Below are 23,387 nucleotides of genomic sequence, written 5' to 3' on the forward strand. Positions count from 1 at the left end.
GGTGCAATCATTTTATAATGATCCACTCACAACAGTTTCTAATTTTCCTCAACTTCTGCCACCAGATATGGAGTTTTTAGAAGTCCTCACAGAACATCTGGACCGAGTTATGTTGGTTCGTGGTGGTGGACGTGAGGTCATAACCATCTATTCTTGAATACCAGAACCTGGATGAAGTTTTTGCTGCACTTAGCAGGAGCCTTCAAACCTCTCTCCACATTGCAAAAGTATTAAGAGATCAGGAGAGTTGGGAAAAGGCATATGGTCAGTGCTCACAAACTTCACTTGCTTCCACCATTACCCTTTAATGCCCTTACATGTGAACTGCAGCACCAGATCTTCCATTCCAGCACAAGTGCAACTGTTCCTCATATCTTCACCAGTGTGCTACTGATGAAGCTGGTTTCTAAACCCTTACATAAGTCTATGTATGTTTCTTAAACTGAGCCGCACTGCTTAAGATGCTATAAATACTGGCCCCTCTGTGCATACTGTGATCCACTGTTACACTAATTTCTCCCCGACACAGACTTGGAGAACACAAGGGTTATACAGGCAGAAAACAGAAGATAACTTTCATCTACACCTATTGGAAATAAAGACCAGTCATTAGATAAAGTATTGGTGTGACAAGAAAAGGGAAAGAGGGAGTATTCACCAGCATGCTTTACCGTTCCAAATGTTCCTCCCTCCACACCCTATTCTTGACAGCCACTATTTTCTCCTCGGCTTCAGCAATTTGAGCTGTCAGGATTTGGGGTAACAGCAGACATAATTGACAACTTTCATGGTCTTATTCAGACTGCACATGCCCCAGATCAGTAAGAATAAAGCCAAAGTCGCAGAAGAGGCCAAACAAGACATTAAAAGGACCACTCAGCTGTGCAGGAAATCAAGCAAGGGCTGTTATATTGTCTGATGCCGAGGAGCATGTTGCAATAATAATCTGATGCAAAAAAAAAAAAAAAAAGTTTCTGCCTTTTACTTTTCCTCTACCCGTTTGCTCTATAGTATTGCCTCTGAGGATCTGTGCCAGAAGGACGGTGAGTGATTACAAATTTGATAAAAAGCGCACAGGCAACAGTTTGTGTAGATTCAGACTGGTAGCAGGGAAATCAGGGGACCTTTTAGAGACTAACATACTTTTGCAGTCTCAAATTGCATGGCCTAGGATAGATTCCTTATGTAAAATTCATTTCACACAATCCCACTCAAGTCTTTAAGCTGTGATTCTTTTCCGCTTGCTTCTTTTGTCCTCCTTCACTGCAATGAAGTGGCTCCCACATAAAGTGAGAATGCACATTTAAAAAAACTCATCAAAACCACCGTTGATACGGTTAGCCGACAAACAATCAAAATGATACAAGGCCGGTAATGTTTATGCACTTTCGAAACATCATATTTTAGTAACAAAACTAAAAAAAGAAAATGCCAAAAATAAAAAATTATAATATATAAAAACAGCAAGCATACTATTCACAAACCGGTCTTCCAGAACTGTAAGAAATAGGATAAAGGTTGAAACTTTTGTTGGGCTTTAATTTTCATTTGCACGTTTGTTGTTTTTGATGGGCTCCCACTTCATTGTAGTACGTGCAGTTAATTCAGCATTCACAGTATATAACTATTAAAAAGAGAAATCCACAACCCACTCATTTTAGTTGTTTAATTGTTTTACAGTGCCATTGTTAATAGTGCTGTGACTTAAGCTGTATGTGGCGTAAGATAAAAAAAAAAAAAGCACTTGCCGGTGTACATATATATATTTTTTAAACTATAATATATAAAGAGATTTATGACAGAATGCAGAGTTCTATGGTTTAAAACAAAGTGGATTTAAAAGGTAGAGTAAGCATGTACTGCAAAATTTTATTAATTTCGCATCTGTAGCACACTCATTCAATATTTTTATACAGTAATTGTAATCGCGCAAGCTCCTCATCACTGAGGTATCTTGTAAAATATATTTAAAATATTGGAAAAGCTATATATGACTTATTTGCTTTTGGTGTTTAGATTATTTTTTAGCTTATTCTGGTGCTTTCATGTATGAAATGAAAATTGTAGTGTTTGCAATAAATGTATTCCATTTGTCCTCAAGTCAGTAAAAACCTGCCAAATACAGTAGTAAAATGGTTTCAAACAAAGACTGCAGCATGAAGTCAGTATCTAGAGCAAAAATCAAAACGACAACCTTTAATAAACACATTTATTCTTTACCACGTGTTTAACACATGGCTCTCCTCGTCATCCCTCCATTTCAATTATAGGCTTGAACTACTTTTGTAACTTGCATCCATTCTCTAGCAGTTCTACATTATCTTGTGTACAATGAGAAAAGCAGCAGCCGTGCATTACTGCAATGCAAATTTTGTTTAATTCAGGCAATTTGAGCAAATATGAACATGACAGTGATCATAACTTCGCAAGGTCCAAGCTTTTCTGTGCAAGGCATCTTTTGCAGCAGCCACAGGCTAAATTGCCTGTTCTCACATTTGTACATAAGTGGTCCATGAGTTTTACTATTTGTTCCTTGAAGTGCCTCTAAGAGTGAAAAACTGGCTTTCTTGTGCTCCAGTACATAGATCTTAGCAAACGGATGATGTAACATTGTAACAAAGTTGAGAAAATGTGCATTTCTCCCTTATATTGATCTTCTGGTTTTATGTAAATGAGGCTTAATCCTTGTACAAAAAGTGTTCATCTTTGTGGAATACTTTTCCCGCCAATTTCCCACCATTTTGAATCCCTCTATTCTATTGCAATGAAACTAAGTATTTTTGTTTGAATCCCAGTGTTAAATGCTATCAGAATATTAATTTTACAGATTAAATTAAGGCAATGTTAACTTTAGGTCTGTGATGTAGAAAGCTCCTAGCATCCAGATTAAACCTGCCCAAAAGGTTACATTAGCCCGATGAAGACTTGTCCTTTTGGTCAGTATAAAATAAACATTTTTTTTCCCACACTGGGTCCCTATAGGTGACAAATGCCACAGTATGGCATCCATCAAATGCATTCATCCAATGTATACATTCTAGATTATATTAGAAAAAGAGCTCATAGAGATCAACATATCTCCAGATACAATTATTTTAGTCTACGTATTCTCGCAAGCTAAACAAAAGCAGCACAAAACTGGTCTGCCAAATATCAAAACAGATAAAAATGAGGGATTTGAACAAAATTACGTTCAAAAGTTTAACTTATATGCCGCATCTTTGTTTATATAGAACCAAAAACTACATTTAAGCTTTATTTCCCCCCCCCCACCAACTGCATTAAATTTCCAAAATTGCCAATTTCAAATCTGCACTAGCAAAGAAAAAAAAAAACAACCCAAAACCATGCTTCATTGCCAATGGAGTAGCTTGGCTAGGGTTTAGTATAAAGGAGCAATTTATGAAGAGGCCAAGATTTACTAAACCCGCTAATAGTTAGTGTTCATTTGTACATCTCAGAGTTGGATCGTGCACATTCTTGCTTCTATGCAGACATATCAGGGACCTTTGGAAAAATAAGAAATATTTTGGTAATAGTTCTATCAACAAAAGTGGGGGAAAAAAAAATAAAAAGGGAGACCTAGTGATGCCTCAGCAAGTGATAAGACTTGAGTAAGCAATTTGCTTTTTCTTTACACGATGACATGTGGCTGAGAAGTCGGTCTTCTCTAAAATCTTCCAATACGATACTGGCATGTCCTGATTAGTATTTTGGGTGGAAAGTAATAAAGTTCAGTGCTAGTGTGGCAGCTTAGCAATTTTAAACAAGTTGCACTACAAGGGTCAGAATACTGACTGACACCAAGACTTTAGTAAAATGCTCCAACATCTTAAATTAATGGTTAATGTGCAATATACATAAATATAAAAATATATATATTCATACTTAGACATATTTAAATGTGTTTTGAAAAGTTCTACCACCAATGTGATCTTAAAAGAAACCCTAAACTGCACTCTATGTTTTATGTGACTCCCAGTTACTTGACATGTGCTATTTCCCTAGATGGCTAATAAATAAAAATGCTTTAATTTTGTCTGTTTATTACTATGGATATAGATTAAAAAAAAAAATCAGTGTACAAATATTTCTGTTCCAAACCAAATGAAATGAATCACTGCTATAGACTGGCTGCTTTCATTATGTATCTTACAGGACTAGTTTCATGTTTTGTGTAGTTATTTAGTGTGGTTCTCTTTGTGGTTGAATGCTATCTTACTTACTCATACAGCTTTAATGTGCCGATTTAATTTGTTTTGAGACTGTCAGCACAAAATGCAATAAACCTAATTTTATTACAACCTTTGGATGTGTTATTGAAAATGCTATTATACAATTTTAAGTTGTCTTCTGGGAAAACAAAAAAATAACAAAAGTACCTGCTTGACTGAATGCTCACCAAGTGATGCCACACCAAAGTTTTTTTTGTTTTTTTTTTTATTTAATTATTATACTGACGAAGTTTAATGTTTTTTTAATCCGGCATGATTACCGTGTAAAGGGCTACAGTTCATCTGATTCCTTTCTCCCCTCGCAGATAACGTTAACGCTCTACATGCCTCTAGTACAATACGGAGCTGTAATTACCCATGGTCTTCACATACACAGCTATCCAACTGTTCTATTGCTCAGTCTGCTCAAGAAATCAGGAGTGAGGGAGTAAACCAGTAAGCAGCCGAACATGTGACGTGATATTTCATCTCAGTACAAATGGGAAGGGGAGATGACGATGTGTTTAGAGTGCAATATTGAGATGTAACACAAGGACAAGAAACAGCAACAACAGACGCATGGCCATGTCAACTGAAGAGAGATATGAGCTTTTGAAGGCTATGATAGTACATTAATGATGAACCTCTTTTTGCAGTTAAACCAGTTGACTAATTATTTTGAAAATCAAAAAATCTTTTCGACCAAGTACTATAAATCAAAGGTATAAAACCTGAAGTATGAACAACTGGCAAGTCAATAAATACAAGAACTCCTGCTCCATATTCTGGAGTCAAGACTTAAGCATATACTTAGCAAACTTATGCTTTTAATAAGGAGTCAAAAACTTTTATTTTTTTAAATAACTTTTACTTAAAAAGTTGAGGACATCAAACAAATTTCATGTAATAAAACACATGACATTGCAGGGAGTTTTCACAAAACAATTTTAACAATGCAAAACTACTGGTGACTAATGCAGATTAAACAAAATAGGAGAACACTTCTGAAAACAAAAAGTGGGGAATCTGCTTATTAACGAACCATTACAGAAAGTTTTGTTTTATTAACTGGTTTTATCGTAAAACAAAACAAAAAGGAATATACATCTGTTTGTATTTTAGAAATGCACTAGTAGGTTACCTCTAGAGGTCAAAACAAGATCGGTAAGACCTAACGCATGATTTAGAAGTGGCGAGGATAAGTGACCATTGAAGGCTGTTGTGGAGGCCCACTGCGAACTGCTTGAGCATTTGTCTGACTCACAAAATGGGAAAGTGCAGGTCCACTCTGAATCAATGTGTCCAGAGCTTTCTGCACGCTAGGATTGTCAAAGTTTATGCCTACAGATGCCGCTGGTCGTTGGTTAGATACATTATTTGGAGCTTGTGGACGAACTTGCCCATACATATTTTGCATTTGAACAGATGGAACAGGCCTGGATGCTGCACTCCTTGCTCCTTCACCTTGAGTCAAAGAGCTAGGATGTTGGTTAACTATGGTCTGAGACCGCTGGACAGAAGGACCAAGAGATGCAACATCCATTTGGATAACTGGACGTTGTGTAGAGGCTGTACTGCCAAAGCTCTGGCCTGGGGTAGCTGTTGCTACTGAACTGGATGGTTTGGAACTAATAGAAGAGACTGCTCCACTATTGAACAGACTGAGAATTTTTGCCTGCAGCTCTTGTTGAGATTTGCTTGGAGTTTGAGCGGCTGGAGTACCAGAAGTCAGTGGCTGTGTCATCTGCATTGTTTGACTGCTTCCAAGGGTCAAAGATCCCTCAAGAGAAGGTCCAGAGCTTGCTCCCAACGGCCTTGAGAGTTGTGCTATAAACATAAAAAAAAAAAAAACAAACACAAAAACAGACAAATGTAAGGTTGAGAGTTAAAGTAAAATTTAATAAACTAAAGTTTTTAAGCAATTAGAACATCCCTACTTACGCGTTAATGGTTCACCAGATAAAGCCAAAATTCTCTCTTTACGATCTCTTAAATAGAGTATAACCTTATCTATTTCCTCGGCAGTAACATATCTATTATCTGCAAGCAAGTTAAGCAAGGTCATTATTCCAGGAGGTGGAGGAGCTCTTATTCCTTCATCCAAAGCCCCAGTACGTTCTCTTAAAACAGCGTCTGCAGATAGCTTGGCAGCTTGTCTTGCAATATCTTCACGTTCCTTCTCACGCTTCTCTACTTTATACCGTTCATAGCTTCTTGCCACAAGAACCATGGCATCTGCAAGTGGCATGTTCCGATGTTCTGCAGTGATAATGATAGTTTCTTGTCAAAATAGAAGTTTTTATAGCTGTTCTGACAGAATGCTAGTGCATACAAACAAATGTACAGAAACCAAAAACTGAAGTTATACATAGGAAAAACAAGCCTTTAACAACTACTTCAATGCTTTAACATTGGTTTAAAAAGACCAACATTTCCATTGCATTTGCAGCTTTCTAAGAAAAGAAAACCTGCCATACATGAGATCAAAAATAAAATAAGCCCTATAGTTATTAACTATATGGCAGACATTTCGTACTTTGCAACTGAACAGGACGTGAAAACGAAATGTGACATCTTGCATTCACGTTCTCAATAACGGATATGCCGGAACTTTCTGATGTCAATTAAAAATAAAAGGTAAAATAGAAAAATGTCAATGAGGGAGATTTATGAAACTGTGTACACTTAAAGCTGTGTTTATTGCTCAATCATTCATGGCACAAACATTTTGTAATTGTGCTCTTTAACCCCTTAGTGACAGGGCCAATTTTGTATACTTAATGACCAAGCCAATTTTTACAACTCTGACCACTGTCACTTTATGAGGTTATAGCTCTGGAACGCTTCTACTGATTCCGAGACTGTTTTTTCGTGACATATTGTACTTCATGTTCGTGGTAAAATTTCTTCTATATGACGCGTTTTTTTTATAAAAACAAAAACTGAAATTTGGCAAAAAAACCTTAATTTTTGTGCCCTTAAATCAACGTCATTTCGCACAAAATAGTTAACATTTCCCACATGTCTACTTTACACCAGCACAATTTTGGAAACAATTTTTTTGTTAGGATGTTATAAGGGTTAAAAGTTGTCCAGTGATTTTTCATTTTTCTAACAAAAAAACCTTTTAGGGACTCGCATCACATTTGAGAGAAAATACCCAAAAGTGACACCATTCTAAAAACTGCACCCCTTAGGCTATGTGCACACGCTGCGGATTAGGCCTCTGCGGATCCGCAGCAGTTCTGCAGACAGTGTACTGTACAATGTAAGTCTATGTGACTTACAATCCGCTGTGCACATGCTGCGGTTTTTCAACTGCGGAAAAGCTGCGGTTTTGAATCCACAGAAAGAATTTTTTCACAAAAAAAATTAATTTGGAACCAAATTAATATTTTCACAAGGGTATCAGGAGAAAATGGACCACAAAATTTATTGTGCAATTTCTCCCGAGTACACCGATACCCCATATGTGGGAGAAAGCTACTGTTTGGCCGCGTAGCAGGGCCCAGAAGGGAGGCAGCACCATTTGACTTTTTGAACATAAAATTGGCTGGAATCAATGGTGGGCACCATGTTGTGTTTGGAGACCCCCTGATGTACCCAAACAGTGGAAACCCCCCAATTCTAACTCCAACCCTAAAACAGCCCTAACCTCAACACACCCCTAACCCGAATCCCAACCCTAATCCGTACAATAACCCCAGCAACACAATCCTAACCCCAACACCACAACCCTAGCCCCATCACCACAACCCTAGCCCCAACCCTAACACTAGCCCCAACCCCAGCCCTAATGGAAAAATGTACTTTTTTTTTACTTTATTTTTACCTAACTAAGGGGGTGATAAAGGGGGTTTGTTTAGGTATTTTGCTCTTTTGATCACATTTTGATTTCAGTTATCATAATGAACAAATAGCAAAATTGTTGCCGGCTGGCAGATCTCAGAAGGGAGGATGTACCATTGGACTTTAACGAAAAATTGGCTGTAATCAATGGTGGGCACCATGTCGCATTTGGAACCCCCCCCCCAATTCTAAATCCAACCCTAACCTCAACACACCCCCAGCCACAGCCATAACCCCAACCCTAATGTAAGAAAAAAGTATTTTCTTCTTTTAATTTTATCTTTACCTAACTAAAGGGGTGGTAAAGGGGGGTTTTACCATTTTTTTTTATTTTGATCACTGTGATAGTGTCTATCACAGTTATAAAAATGAACCAATAGGAAAAATCTATTGTTGCCGGCTGGCAAATCTTGGCAGGCGCACTGCGCATGTGACAGACATTTTCTTCCAAGACGACACCGAGGGCCGGGGGAGAGGACCGCATTTTGGTGCGCTCGACGCATTGTCAAAAGGATGCATGCGCTGGCAAACGAGTACCTGCGCACGGCCTGCGTACCCAATGTTAAAGATAGGGTACGCAGGTCGCATGCCGCGTCATGCGCCCATAGGCGGAGGTAACAGTAGGAGGTGCGGCAGGGGACGGAGATTAGCGGCGGCTGTGCGCAGACCGACGCAGGTCAGTGAAACGCTAGTGTGAAACTAGCCTAAGGGGTTAAAATAAAAGCTGTATTTTTTTTTTATAGCCTTCATAAAAATCTTCAAAGACGACACAAAGTGTTAACTAGAAGCAGATGACATTACCTTGAGGTGTGCCAAACAAGATATTCACTGTGCAGGAGCGATGAGTCTGATGTTGCTGGGATATAACTATACCAAAAGGTGTGCCCCCTCTAGTCACATCTTCCAAGACTTGAGATAAAGATACATCTGTATTCAAAAATATCAAGTCTACCAACATGCCCAGGTCACGGACCTTTCTTCCCACCGACTCTGCATACTCCCTAAAAATATATATATGTATACACAATTAGTTCATTCACAGCCAAGCTTTAATACAGGAAAAAAAATTGAATAAAGTGAATGCAAATGTTCTACATTTTCTTACTTTGACTGCTTGTTTGCAACAATAACAGAGCATTCCACGCTGCGATCCTGATCTGCTTTTTTTTGAAGGTCATCAAAATATTGTCTATATAGCTCCTCTCGTCTACGTTCTTCACGCTTGTATCGGTCTACAAGTAGAACTCAAAAAATTAGCAATAGGTTCATTTGGTATCACAAGCAGTAAAACTGAACTATGCAACAAAGTTGTGCCACAAGCCAGGGTTGTTAGGGTAAGATTAAGAACTTGAAATAGTTAAACACGAGTCCGCATTTATTGTCCTTATGGAATTATAAGTGCACAATGTAAATAAAAAAAAAAACACATAGCAGCATTGAAACAGAACAGCAGACCTTTTTAGTGTGAAGTTTTTGGGTTTGCCAAAAGCACCTGTAGATTGTTGCAGAAGTGGGGAGCTGTGAATTTTTTCATTTATTTTAATTACCTACGTTTACTCTTGCGAGAAGTCAGACATTGTAGTGGTCATACCAAGGTAAATCAGAAGTTGTAACAAAAAGTTTTGTAATCACGGCATACCCTGTACTTTGGGACACACTTTTAAGCAATACTACAGATGTTGTCTTATAGTTTGCAGGTATCACCAGATACCCTTGACTTATTTCCATAATGATTTGGCAGAGCACTCAATAGAGCTGAGCCCGAAAGAACGGTGCGACAGTTCAAACTTGTACTGTTCTTTATGGTCTGGAAAATCCATATGAATTAACATCGAACCTCAACCTAGTGGTATAGGTTTTCTCCCTAAAGCACAGCTCAATCCTACATGAAGAGTCTGCTGCCACATAGCAAGCAACGAGACAGTGGAGAATCTCATGTGTCATTTACAGGTCAGACGGTCACCAAAGGAACCAATGCTCCAAAATGAGAGACCAGGAAGCAGCCTAACAAATCTCTTCTATCGACACATTTGCTTTCTCTGCCCAGGAGTTTGCTATGGCCCGAGTGGAATAAGCCCTTAAACCTTCCGGCACTTCCTTGCCACTTGATGAGTAGGATAGAGAAATGACCTCTATAATCCATCTAGCAATAGTAGGTTTTGAGGATCTACAACCTTTCTTAAAACCCTGTAAGGATACGAACAATGACCTATCCCTTCTTTAATCCTTAGTAACTGTAACTTCTCCTCCTTCTGGTTCTTTGGATTGGGACAAAGAGGTGGAAGAAAGACTTCCTGTAGTCTATTGAACCGACTCGCCATCGTAGGAAGGTAAGCCATATCATCTAGGATCTGGGTAAAAGGCGGGGCTATATCGTTAACTCTTCTGGCTGAAGTTAACGCTATCAGCAGTGCTGTTTTGAAAGAAAGAACCTTAAGGGTTGCTGACTCATTGTGTTCAAATGGCATATCAGTTAAGGCTGTCAAGACCAAATTTAAGTCCCACTGTACCAAATTTACCTTAGAAATGGGTCTAGATCTTAGAGATGCTTTAATTAATTGTAATACCCAATAGTTAACAGCCAAATCACAGCTATACAAAGCCCTGAGAGCTGACACCTGTATTTTTGGAGTGCTGGTGGATAACCCCAATTCAACACCCCTCAGTAGAAACGCCAGAATCTTCACTATTGGCGATCCCTACTCCACCCTAGAACCTGAAAAGGATAGAAAAATAAAATCTCCAAGCTCTAGCATACATCTGAATTGCGATTGGTTTCCTACTCTGAAGTAGAGTGGCTATGAGACTAGCAGAAAAGCCTTTAACTGTGTCCTTTCAAGATCCACGCCGTTAAGTGGAGGCTGGTTACTTGTGGATGGAATATCAGCCCTTGGGGAAAAAAAGATTCAAGATTTCTGGTAGGACCCACGAATTGCACACTGTCATCTTTCTCAGATATGAGAACCAAAGTCTCTTGGGCCAGAAGGTGGCAATTAACACAATCCTTGCCTTGTCTTAACCGATTTTCCTTATGACCAGGGGAATTGGAGAAACTGGACGGAAAGTGTATGCCTTGATGAAATCCCAGGGAATCAAGAGCATGTCTACAGCCCAAAGAACCTCCCTTGGGTTCAGGGAACAGAACTCCATCACCTTCCGATTTAACTTTCAGGCAAACAAAACTACTACAGGGAGGCCCCACATTTGAAATGTGTAAAGACATCTTGATCCAGCATCCACTCTCCTTGTCTCAGAGGATTGCAGCTTAGGAAGTCCACTTTGGTATTTTTTCCTTCCCTCTTATATGTAGTGGTATCAGGGAGAGGAGATGATTCTCCGCTACCTGAAACAAATCTGTCACTCTCTAGGTTTTTGATTGAGTCCCCCCTTCCCCCAGAGGTTTATGTAAGCCACAGTTACACGATTATCTGAGAGGATCTTGACATTCTGGCCCTGCAGGGAAACAAGGAACTTGCTAATAGCCCACTGTACAGCCAGTAACTCTTTCTCACTTACATTCCAGATTCCCTGGACCACAACAACCTGAGGGGCTGGCATCGGTGGTGACAGTGATATTAACCATCCAGGGAACTCCCTGGACAGATTTGATACCTCTAACCACCACTGAAGAGATTGTACTGTCCGATGAGACATCATCTTTCCCTCTAAGTTGATGCAACGCATCCCACTAGAGAACCCTGGGAAGGAATCGTACCCATAACACCATTGGGAAGCATGATGTCAAAGCACCCAAGCAGGGACATTGCAGCCCTAAGAGACATGGAGGAGACTATTATAGCTTATTTCATCTGGCACCGGATCTTTGCCATCTTAGAAACTGGGAGGCGACATTCCGGATTCTTCAAATCCAATATGATGCCAAGAAACAGTTTTTAAGGGCACTAATCTGGATTTTTTAAGATTTAAATAACCAAACCAGACTTCTTTGGAAGGTCATTACCTCCTCTAGGTGTCTATTACATTGGTGGACGGACTTCCCTACAACCAATAAATCATCCAGATAAGGTATGATTAAGATATCCTGTTCTCGGGTATGAGCCATAACTTCCACAACTACCTTCATAAATATCCTAGGGGCTACTGCTAGCCTAAGGCCATGTGCACACGTTGCAGATTGTGCTGCGGATTTGGATAAATCCGCAGGTCAAAAGACCTGCATTTTATCTGCGGATTAGCCTGCGGTTTGACACCTGGTAATGGAGCAGCAAATCCGCGCGGAAAAAAAACGCAGCATGTGCACTGTGTTTAATTTCCATTGAATTTACAATAAAAGGTACTGTACAACTTAACCCCTAAGGGTGGTTTGCACGTTCAAGACCAGGCCAATTTTTACAATTCTGACCACTGTCCCTTTATGAGGTAATAACTCTGAAACGCTTCCATGGATCCCGGTGATTCTGACATTGTTTTCTCGTGACATATTGTACTTCATGTTAGTGGTAAAACTTCATTCAAATAACTTGCGTTTATTTGTGAAAAAAAAAGTAAATTTGGCGAAAATTTCACAATTTTCCAACTTTGAATTTTTATGCCCTTAAATCACAGAGATACGGCACACAAAAAACTTAATAAGTAACATTTCCCACGTTTACTTTACATCAGCACAATTTTGGAACCAAAATTTTTTTTTGTTAGGAAGTTGTAAGGGTTAAAAGTTGACCAACGATTTCTCATTTTTGCAACACCATTTTATTTTTACGGACCACATCACATTTGAAGTCACTTTGAGGGGTCTATAGGATAGAAAATACCCAAAAGTGACACCATACTATAAACTGCACCCCTTAAGGTGCTCAAAACCACATTCAAGAAGTTTATTAACCCTTCAGGTGCTTCACGGGAATTTTTAACTTTTTTCACAAAAAAAATACTTCAGGTTCAATTTTTTTTATTTTACCAAGGGTAACAGGAGAAATTGGACTGCAAAAGTTATTGTGCAATTTGTCCTGAGTACGCTGATACCTGATATGTGGGGGGGAGGGAACCACTGTTTAGGCGCATGGCAGAGCTCAGAAGGGAAGGAGCGCCGTTTGACTTTTTCAATGCAAAATTGGCTGGAATTGAGATCAGACACCATGTCGCGTTTGGAAAGCCCCTGATGTACCTAAACAGTGGAAACCCCCCACAAATTACACCATTTTGGAAACTAGACCCCTCAAGGAACTTATCTAGATGTGTGGTGAGAACTTTGAACCCCCAAGGGCTTCACAGAAGTTTATAATGTACAGCCGTACAAGTAAAAAATCATTTTTTCCACAAAAATGATCTTTTCACCCTCAATTCTTATTTTTCCAAGGGTAACGGGACCCTAAAAGTTATTGTGCAATTTGTCCTGAGTACGCTGATACCCCACATGTGGGGGTAAAGAACTATTTGGGCGCATGGCAGAGCTCGGAAGGGAAGCAGCGCCATTTGACTTTTTTTGTGGAATTGAGATCGGACACCATGTCGCGTTTGGAAAGCCCCTGATGTGCCAAAACAGTGCAAACCTCCCACAAATGACACCATTATGGAAACTAGACCCCCTAAGGAACTTATCTAGATGTGTGGTGAGCACTTTGAACCCCCAAGGGATTCACAGAAGTTTATAATGCCTGGGCGTGAAAATAAAAAAAATCGTATTTTTTCCACAAACATGATCTTTTAGTCCCCAATTTTTTATTTTCTCCAAAAGTTTTTGTCCAATTTGTCCTGAGTACGCTGATACCTCATATGTTGGAGAAAACTACTGTATGGGCACAAGTCGGGGCTTGGAAGGGAAGTAGTGACGTTTTGGAATGCAGACTTTGATGGAATGGTCTGCGGGCGTCATGTGCGTTTGGAGAGCCTCTGATGTGCCTAAACTATTGAAACTCCCCACAAGTGACCCCATTTGGAAAACTAGACCCCCCACGGAACTTATCTAGATGTGTGGTGAGCACTTTTAACCCCCAAGTGCATCACAGAAGTTTATAACGCCCGGGCGTGAAATTAAAAAAATCATTTTTTTCCACAAAATGATATTTTTGCCCCCAATTTTTTATTTTCCTAAGGGCAACAGGAGAAAAAGAACCCCAAAAGTTGTTTTGCAATTTGTCCTGAGTAAGCCGATACCCCTTATGTGGGGGTAAAGCACTGTTTGGGCGCATGGCAGAGCTTGGAAGGGAAGGAGCACCATTTGACTTTTTCAACGCAGAATTGGCTGGAATTGAGATCAGACGCCATGTTGCGTTTGGAGAGCACCTGATATGCCCAAACAGTGGAAACCCCCCCAGTTCTAACTCCAACCCTAACCCCAACACACCCCTAACCCTAATCTCAGCCCTAGCGGGAAAATGGAAACAAATACTTTTTTTAAATTTTATTATTTTTCCCTAACTAAGGGGGTGATAAAGGGGGGTTTGATTTATTATTTATGGCGGTTTTTATGTTTGGCAGCTGTCACACGCTAAAAGACGCTTTTTATTGTAAAAATAGTTTTTGCATCACCACATATTGAGAGCTATAATTTTTCCATATTTTGACCCACCGAGTCATGTGAGGTCTTGTTTTTTGCAGGACGAGTTGACGTTTTTATTGGTACCATTTCGGGCACGTGACATCTTTTGATCACTTTTTATTCAGATTTTTGGGATGCAGAATGAACAAAAACCAGCGTTTCATGAATTTCTTTTGGGGGGGGGGGGGGGGGGGGGAGTGCGTTTATACCGTTCCATGTGCGGTAAAACTGATAAAGCGGCTTTATTCTTCGGGTCAGTACGGTTACAGCGATACCTCATTTATGTCTTTCTTTATGTTTTGGCGCTTTTATGCAATGAAAACCATTTTATATAAAAAACTAATTATTTTTGCAGCGCTTTATTCTGCGAGCTGTAACTTTTATTTTTTCGCTGATGACGCTGAATGGCAGCTCGTTTTTTGCGGGACAACATGACGTTTTCAGCGGTACCACGGATATTTATATGCGACTTTTTGATCGCGCGTTATTGCACTTTTTGTTCGGCGGTATGATAATCATTTTTTGCTTCGTTTTTATTTTTATTTTTTAAGGGGTTTGCTAAAGGGGTTAACTAATAGGACAGTTTTATAGGGCGGGTCGTTACGGACGCGGCGATACCAAATGTGTACTTTTGTTTTTTTTTCTATTTCCAAAAAATGAATTAGGGAATATTTTTTTTTTTTAATTTAGCGATTTTTTTTAACATTTTTACACTTTTATTTTTTTTTTAACTTTATTACATTGGCCCAGGTGGGACATCACTGTCCTGTGACAGATCGCTGATCTGTCACATCACAGATCGCTGTGACAGATCAGCAATCTGTCACAGGCATTGAAGCAGACTTCCTCCTTGCCTGCGCTTTGCAGGCATTGAGGAAGCCAGCTCCCTGCAGGCCCCCGAAGGTCCCCATCGTCATATTGGATCCGGGGACCTGCAGGGAAGGAGCCCCCCACAGCAGCGCTACACATTGAGCTGCTGTGGGGGGCTCAGGGAAGCATGGAGGGAGCCCCCTCCCTGCCGATGCTTCCCTTTAACCCCCGGTACGCCGCAATTGTGTTTGATCGCGGTGTGCCAGGGGTTAACGTGTCGGGGGCGGTCCGTGACCACCCTGACACATTGTGCCGGGTGTCAGCTGTGATAATCAGCTGACACCCGGCCATGATCAGCGGCGCTCACCGCTGTGACGTACTATCCCGTCCCTGGGAATTAAGTCCCAGGGCACATGGACGGTATAGTATGTCACACGGCAGAAAGGGGTTAAACAGGCTTTAGAGGGGGAATAAAAAAAAAAAAGCTTACCATCTGGTTGTCTGTCGAGAGGCTCTCTATAACGATCCACGTAGTCTTCCCGCTTTTGGTAATAATCATCATTTTCTCTAAAAGAGTAAAAGCAAATTACAAAAAAATTATAGACTACAAATGTTGAAAAACAGTCTCAGATTAATTACATATTTTTTTCGAAAATGTGTAGGCAAGTTTAGCTAAAGGGCTATGAACATATTGCTTTGTGTCTAGGTATTTCATACACATTTTTCTTTAGTTTTCCAATTTAATATAAGTGGACCCCAAATGTTTACAGTCATGTAAAATAAAATCATATAGCAATCACCCTCCCCAGATCAAGGATCGGTTGTTTGATATTGCTCCGGTCTCAGCGTTTTTGACGGCAGCAGTGACATCACACGAAGTTCACTGCCAGCAGTTAAAGGGAGCCTGTCAGCAGCACTGTGCACAGTAATCTAGAGACACTGTCAAGTAGGCACCGTTATACTGATTTCAATGATACCTGGGTGATGAAATCCATCTTGTGGTAGTTAATCTTGATTTTCAGCTTTTATGATATGCTCATGCTCCGGGGCGGGGTCTTCATGTGGTGCTATGATTAGGTATTCTGTATGAATTCTGACAGTTCACTGATCCCTCAGTGACCTGCCCCCTAGTTACATATAAAAAAAAAAAAAAAAAAAAAAAAAAAAAAAAAACACACATTCTGCAGGAAGGCGCCTTCGCTGCAGCATGATTGCATCTATGTGTATTTATTGTTTTTGATTGTATACCTATATAAAAAAATAGATCAGTCTGAAAACGGCGCTGACCACGCCTGCACAGTAGCAGCTATCAGCGTTCTGATAGATGCTACTGCGTAGGCGCCATCTTGGAGGAGGCAATTTTTTTTTTCCTCTCTAGCAAGATGGCGCGGCCAGTGACTTGCACAGTAGTAGCTAACTTATCACCCATAGCTGCTTTTGTGCTGGTGTGGCCGGCACTATTTTCAGACTGATTTTTTATTTTTTAAATGCATGTATACCATCAAAAACAATAAATACACATCATAGATGCGTTCATGCTGCAGAGAGCAGGTGCCACCGCCACCTGCCTGCAGAAGGGGATATACATACACATACTAGCTGAAGAGCCCGGCGCTGCCCGGGCATAGTAACTGTGGTTAGTTATAGCAAATTATAATTATCCTCTATCCCATAGTCCTGTGCCCATATACCCATCATACATATCCACGATCCCATAGGCCCGTGCCCATATACCCATCATACATATCCTCCATCCCATAGTCCCATGCCCATATACCCATCATACATATTCTCCATCCCATAGTCCCATGCCCATATACCCATCATACATATTCTACATCCCATAGTCCCATGCCCATATACCCATCATACATATTCTACATCCCATAGTCCCATGCCCATATACCCATCATACATATCCTCCATCCCATAGTCCCATGCCCATATACCCATCATACATATTCTACATCCCATAGTCCCGTGCCCATATACCCATCATACATATTCTACATCCCATAGTCCCGTGCCCATATACCCATCATACATATTCTCCATCCCATAGTCCCATGCCCATATACCCATCATACATATTCTACATCCCATAGTCCCGTGCCCATATACCCATCATACATATTCTACATACCATAGTCCCGTGCCCATATACCCATCATACATATCCGCCATCCCATAGTCCCGTGCCCATATACCCATCACACATATCCTCCATCCCATAGTCCAGTGACCATATACCCATCACAAATCCTCCATCCCATAGTCCCGTGCCCATATACATATCCGCCATCCCATAGTCCCGTGCTCATATACCCATCACACATCCTCCATCCCAGTCAACCATTATGACATCATAATGCGCGGCGGGGCTTGCAATCTATGATGACATCAGCGTCGCCCTGGCAACCATTGTGACATCATAATGAGGGTCGGGGCTTGATACGCACAGTTTCCCCACTATGCAAATAGGGGCATTATGACATCATAATGAGGGGCGGGGCTTGACACGCACACACTTTTTCCCCAGTTTGCAGATGGGGGCAAAATTGTTTGGTGAATTGGAAAACCTAGCTTAGGCCGCTCTTGGGGTCCAGACGTGTGACTGTGCCAAATTTTGTGGCTGTAGCTGCGACGGTGCGGATGCCTATCCCGGACATACACACATACATACACACTTTGAGAGATTATATATATATATATATATATATATATATATATATATATATATATATATATATATATATATATACACACACATACATACATACATATATAGCTATATATACACACACACACACACACACACACACACACACAAAAGTCACCGCTGCAAGCCAAAATACCAGAGCGGAGGCAGAGGGCCAGCACTCTACTGTGGAAGGTTAAGTACCATCAGATTTTGTTATTTCACATGACAAGAAGCATTTGGAGTCCATATTCTAAAAATGGGAAAACCTCTTAAAGTGAAAAAACAAAAGTTCCATTGGATCTTATAAATGGAATTAAGTTATACCCAGAATCACCTGTAAAGTAAATCTCAATCTATGAAACAGACCAAGAACTAAGTGGATATATTGTGGTATGAAACACTTATTGTAAGAATGTGAATAAAATCTAAGGAGAAGAATATAAATCTGATACATTAGACAGAAAAATTGCAAGAGCACATTTTAAAATGATGGCATTTCAACATTAACTTTTTTTCATTTACGACTTATTTTTGCTGACAGTTAGAGAAAGGGTAGGTATTAAAAGGCAATAAGCTTGAGAGGTGAAATCCTGCTGACAATTTATACATGCATCTAGCCCTTTCAGAGACAAGTCCAGCAATAGCTTTATTTATATGCCAAAGAGGCTGCAGATCTGAAGCCTTTGTCACGCGAGCTTATTCCTCGCCGCCTTCTCCTGTTTGACTAACAGCCTCTATGCAGTGTGACTTCAGAAGAAGCAGCCATAAGTCAGGCATGTGGTGGTTCTGGGCAGGGAATAGAGCTGGAGTGACAGAGGCTTCAGATCTACACTACAAATAACTATTCAGCCTCATTTGCATATCAAGTCAAACACTTGTTTTCTCAGCAATAGAGGAACAGCCTGGCCATGTAAATATATTGGTAGACTAGTCTTTAAAAGACCTACATGTACATATAGCTTGGGATGTCGACAAATTCCCTTTTTGATCCCTGTGATCATGATTTTGTAATTTAATGTAGAGAAATTGCAGTAATGCTGATTAAATTGCTACGTTTGGTGAAGAAGACAGCTTTGTTCTTCTGTAATCCGAATTTGAAGCTTTGTACTAATTAGGTCTTCGCCTCTCAAACTGTGATTCACCTGCCATTTAGACTGACTGGTCTTTGAATGATAGGTCATGATTAAGATTTCATACAGAGCAGGTAGGTCATTCATAGACCAGAAATAAAAAAAACTTCTGTCCAGTAGGTGCTCAAGTAGGATTATATTCCATTATCCAGCTTATAGGTAGATATAAAGCTTGGCACTTGCGCTGTCTCCTTTGATCAATCAGTGTTTCCTGGGCGAATCCGCTTACTGATGAAAGTCTACTGTATAGACCGAAATGGTCTTTGTTTTCTGGATTGCTACCATCAGTCTCTACCATATTTGAGTGCCAAGTTTTTTATTTACCCAATTCATAAACCGGAAGCAGGCAGAAGGACCAGGGAATCACAGCCAAGAAGACGACCCAGACCCAGTGTACAGTCCAGCGCACAAAAATTTTATTAGCTGAAAACTTCAAATGGTGGTTAAACAACAAAGTTGATTTCTTCACCAAATGTATCGGTTTAATCCATGCTACAGCGCCAGTCATGGCTATACTTCACAAACTGTGCTGACACATTCTCTTTAATACCCATAGATAGCTTATTGTTTAATTTGAAATGGAGAGGAACACTTGAATACTTTTTCCACTCAGTGTTTGGAGCAGGCAAAGAAAGAACTACAGTGGTCGCCAGAGAAGGACCCTGCGTGCATATAACAGCATACATGTGATGAAGGAAAGTTTCTAGAACTTCAAAGTTCCATTAAATACAAGACTTGACATTATATCTATATTCTGAAATATAAATGTCTTTGAATCTATCACACAAGACAATTCATATTTAGACAGAAGAGGTTTAAATAAAAAAAAAAAAAAAACAATAGCTCATACCTGTATGAATTTTTTGGGTCACGGACCTCTCTATAACGGTCATACAGTGACTCTCTAACTTCTCTTGTATCACGGGGGGGATTGCGAATATCTCTTGTATCCCTTAGATCTTTTGAATCACGTGGGTCTCTATAGTCTCTTGGATCACGGCTATCTCTCAGATCTCTAGTATCCCTTGAGCTATGACCATCCCTTAAATCTCCAGCATGAGTATCCCTGAAGTCTTTGTGGTCCCTATAGTCTCTTGGTCCTTGTCCATCTCGCAGGTCCCGAAAAGATCGAAAATCTCTCTCTCTTGGTTCTCTAGTGTCTCTCCTCGGGCTGGATCGGAGAGGAGATCGGTCACGCCTCGGCTCCAAACTGTCACCATATCCGTACAATTCTCTGGAGCACCAAAACACAAAGTTATTAGTGTTATGCAACTTTTTATAACACAACCCTTTCACGTGTGCCAACTCCTCCCTCCACCCAAAATATTAAAAGCCTTCTGATTTTCACCAGAATTAATGCAAAAGACAAGAATACAACGCCTATGCTTAGGACTTGAACAATGATCACTGCAATAGTGAGGTTACTTTATTTAACAGCCATAAACCTTTGTAAAAAGAGTCGCTTATTTTAGCAACTTACGGGTAAAATCACAACACACAAAACTGAAATGACTTGTCCCTTAGCATTTTTTTTTTTTAAATTTTTTATTTATTTTAAGAGCTGCACATTCATTCATGCTCATTATTAAAACAAAACACAAAGTAGACATTTTTTATGCTGATAAGCGCTGCATCAGGAAAGAAAAGCTTAAGAGGACTATAAAATAAATAAAATTGGAAATTAAAAAAAAAAAAAAAGAATTTAAACCATGTCTGAACTCCAGTAAATTGCGACTGTACGTTGGTTGTCGTTCCTCCAAGTCCAATGAATGTTTAGAATCGGGTGTAAGAAATTTTGCTTAATGTTCAACCCATTTGATAAAATGATGTAGCAAATTTAAGTTATGTTTAAATGCGGACTCTGTTTACTTTTTAAGTAAGGAAACATTTCAAACAGAGAAACTGTTAGCTTTAATATGAAAAGAGTTTGAGTAAAAGAAAACTAAAGAAAGAAAGTCTGATTTAAGTAGGATTTTAAAATGCGAGTTTGTGGGGGTTTTTTACGTTTGCTTTTTTTTTTATATTACCGTATTTTTAGGTGTTTTGATAAAATTTTTATACCATCCATTACGCGCAGGGGGAACGCAAAAAGATTATTCCATGCTTTGCTGTAGTCTTGTGACATTGGCAAACGATCTGCACATAGCTGGTGCGTAAAAGTGTGAAGTCGTCCAGGAACTTAACCATTAAACGATGGTTGAGAAAGACTGATCCAGGAAATCCAACCAACAGAAGACCAAGTTTGGCCCTCAATTACGTTACCTTCGTGGTGGGCTTGGCCTGGATGGTGCTTTATGCATATTCCTTCTCTCCGCTGCCTTGTTAATATCTGAAAAGCACAATTAACCCATCTATTCAATAACTTAAAAGTAGTCACAAAAACCAACATAATTCTAGAAAGAAAAAAAGCTACCACCATGGAGGAATTTAAACATAAGGAAATTTATTTGGAGCCCAAGTAACATTGCTTGCACTACTACATAACATTTTCTACAAGCCATCATTACCAATTCATATTACATTAAGCAGGTGATCACTTTTTTTTTCTCCACATGTATTTTAGTGCATATTCCACATTAAAATTCGCCCACAAACAGCCGCTTATTGATTTCAATGGGAAATCCGTAAACCTGCACAGAATTTTTCTACAGATTTAAAAATTAGTCATGGAAAAAGCGGAATTAGCAACACAAGTGTCATTCATTAAAAGTAGTTTCTCTGGCAGAAAGCTCAAAAACTTACTACTCAAGATGAACAGTACTGATCTTCAAGTGAACTGCAAAATGTCATACGGTAAAAGCCATTTCTGATTTTTCCAACACCATTATACTGTGTGTGAAGGTAGACAGTTCCAGTGGAGAGAAGAGAGCAGGTCTTTTAAACGCCACAAGCATAGTGCAGTTTTCATTATTGTAAGTCAAGATATTAACGTCTAGACTTAGATTTCCTTGATTTAAATTTGTAATATGCCGTGAAAATCTAAGCTGTGTCTATGAAGAGAATAAGCAGCACAATATAATTGAAAAACCAGGATACAGTGCCTTGCGAAAGTATTTGCCCCCCCTGGAACGTTTCAACCTTTTCCCACATATCATGCTTCAAACATAAAGATACCAAACGTACATTTTTGGTGAAGAATCAACAAGTGGGACACAATTGTGAAGTTGAACAAAATTTATTGGTTATTTTAAATCTTTGTGGAAAGTCAAAAACGGAAAAGTGGTTGAGTGCAATATTATTCGGCCCCTTCACTTTCAGTGTAGCAAACTCATTCCATAAGTTCATTGTGGATCTCTGAATGATCTAATGTCGTCTTAAATGACTAATGATGATAAATATAATCCACCTGTGTGTAATCAAGTCTCCGTATAAATGCACCTGCTCTGTGATAGTCTCAGGGTTCTGTTTGAAGCACAAAGAGCATCATGAAGACCAAGGAACACAACAGGCAGGTCCTTGATACTGTTAAGGATAAGTTTAAAGCTGGATTTGGATAAAAAAAATTATTTCCAAAACTTTAAACATCCCAAGGCGCACTGTGCACGCGATCATATTGATATGGAAGGAGCATCATACCACTGCAAATCTACCAAGACCGGGCCGTCCCTCTAAACTTTCATCTCAAACAAGGAGAAGACTGATCAGAGAAGCAGCCAAGAGGTCCATGATCACTCTGGATGAACTGCAGAGATCTACAGCTGAGGTGGGACAGTCTGTCCATACGACAACAATCAGACATACACTGCACAAATCTGGCCTTTATGGAAGAGTGGCAAGAAGAAAGCTATTTCTCAAAGATATCCATGAGTGTTGTTTAAAGTTTGCAACAAGACACCTGGGAGACACACCAAACATGTGGAAGAAGGTGCTCTGGTCAGATGAAACCAAAACTTTTTGGCAACAATGCCAAACGATGTTTGGCGTAAAGGCAACACAGCTCATCACCCTGAACACACCATCCCCACTGTCAAACATGGTGGTGGCGGCATCATGGTTTGGGCCAGCTTTTCTTCAGCAGGGACAGGAAAGATGGCCAAAATTGATGGGAAGATGGATGGAGCCAAATACAGGACCATTCTTGAAGAAAACCTGTTGGAGTCTGCAAAAGACCTGAGACTGGGACGGAGAATGTCTTCCAACAAGACAATGATCCCAAACATAAAGCAAAATCTACAATGGAATGG

At 39.8% G+C, this 23,387-nt stretch overlaps 2 protein-coding genes across 8 annotated transcripts in view; one reads left to right on the forward strand and one right to left on the reverse strand.

Moving 5' to 3' along the window:
* Positions 1–4,304, forward strand: part of SLC12A5 (solute carrier family 12 member 5) — a 156,067-nt gene extending 151,763 nt beyond the window's left edge. Inside the window, exon 26 of the mRNA XM_073559358.1 lies at positions 66–4,304. Within this exon, the coding sequence (XP_073415459.1) occupies positions 66–157 (92 nt within the window). The 3' untranslated portion in view covers positions 158–4,304. The remainder of the gene's footprint in view (positions 1–65) is intronic.
* Positions 4,305–5,060: 756 nt separating this feature from the next.
* Positions 5,061–23,387, reverse strand: part of NCOA5 (nuclear receptor coactivator 5) — a 59,019-nt gene continuing 40,692 nt past the window's right edge. For all 7 annotated transcript variants that reach the window (XM_073559364.1, XM_073559366.1, XM_073559363.1 and 4 more), the window contains 7 exons: positions 21,466–21,532; positions 20,054–20,437; positions 15,863–15,939; positions 9,169–9,295; positions 8,865–9,064; positions 6,156–6,473; positions 5,061–6,041 (listed from right to left, as the gene is read on the reverse strand). In XM_073559364.1, the coding sequence (XP_073415465.1) occupies positions 5,398–6,041; positions 6,156–6,473; positions 8,865–9,064; positions 9,169–9,295; positions 15,863–15,939; positions 20,054–20,437; positions 21,466–21,532 (1,817 nt within the window). In that variant the 3' untranslated portion in view covers positions 5,061–5,397. The remainder of the gene's footprint in view (positions 6,042–6,155; positions 6,474–8,864; positions 9,065–9,168; positions 9,296–15,862; positions 15,940–20,053; positions 20,438–21,465; positions 21,533–23,387) is intronic.

Source organism: Dendrobates tinctorius, unplaced genomic scaffold (assembly GCF_039654945.1).
Source record: "Dendrobates tinctorius isolate UK_male_01 unplaced genomic scaffold, ASM3965494v1 ptg000270l, whole genome shotgun sequence".
NCBI lineage: Eukaryota > Metazoa > Chordata > Amphibia > Anura > Dendrobatidae > Dendrobates > Dendrobates tinctorius.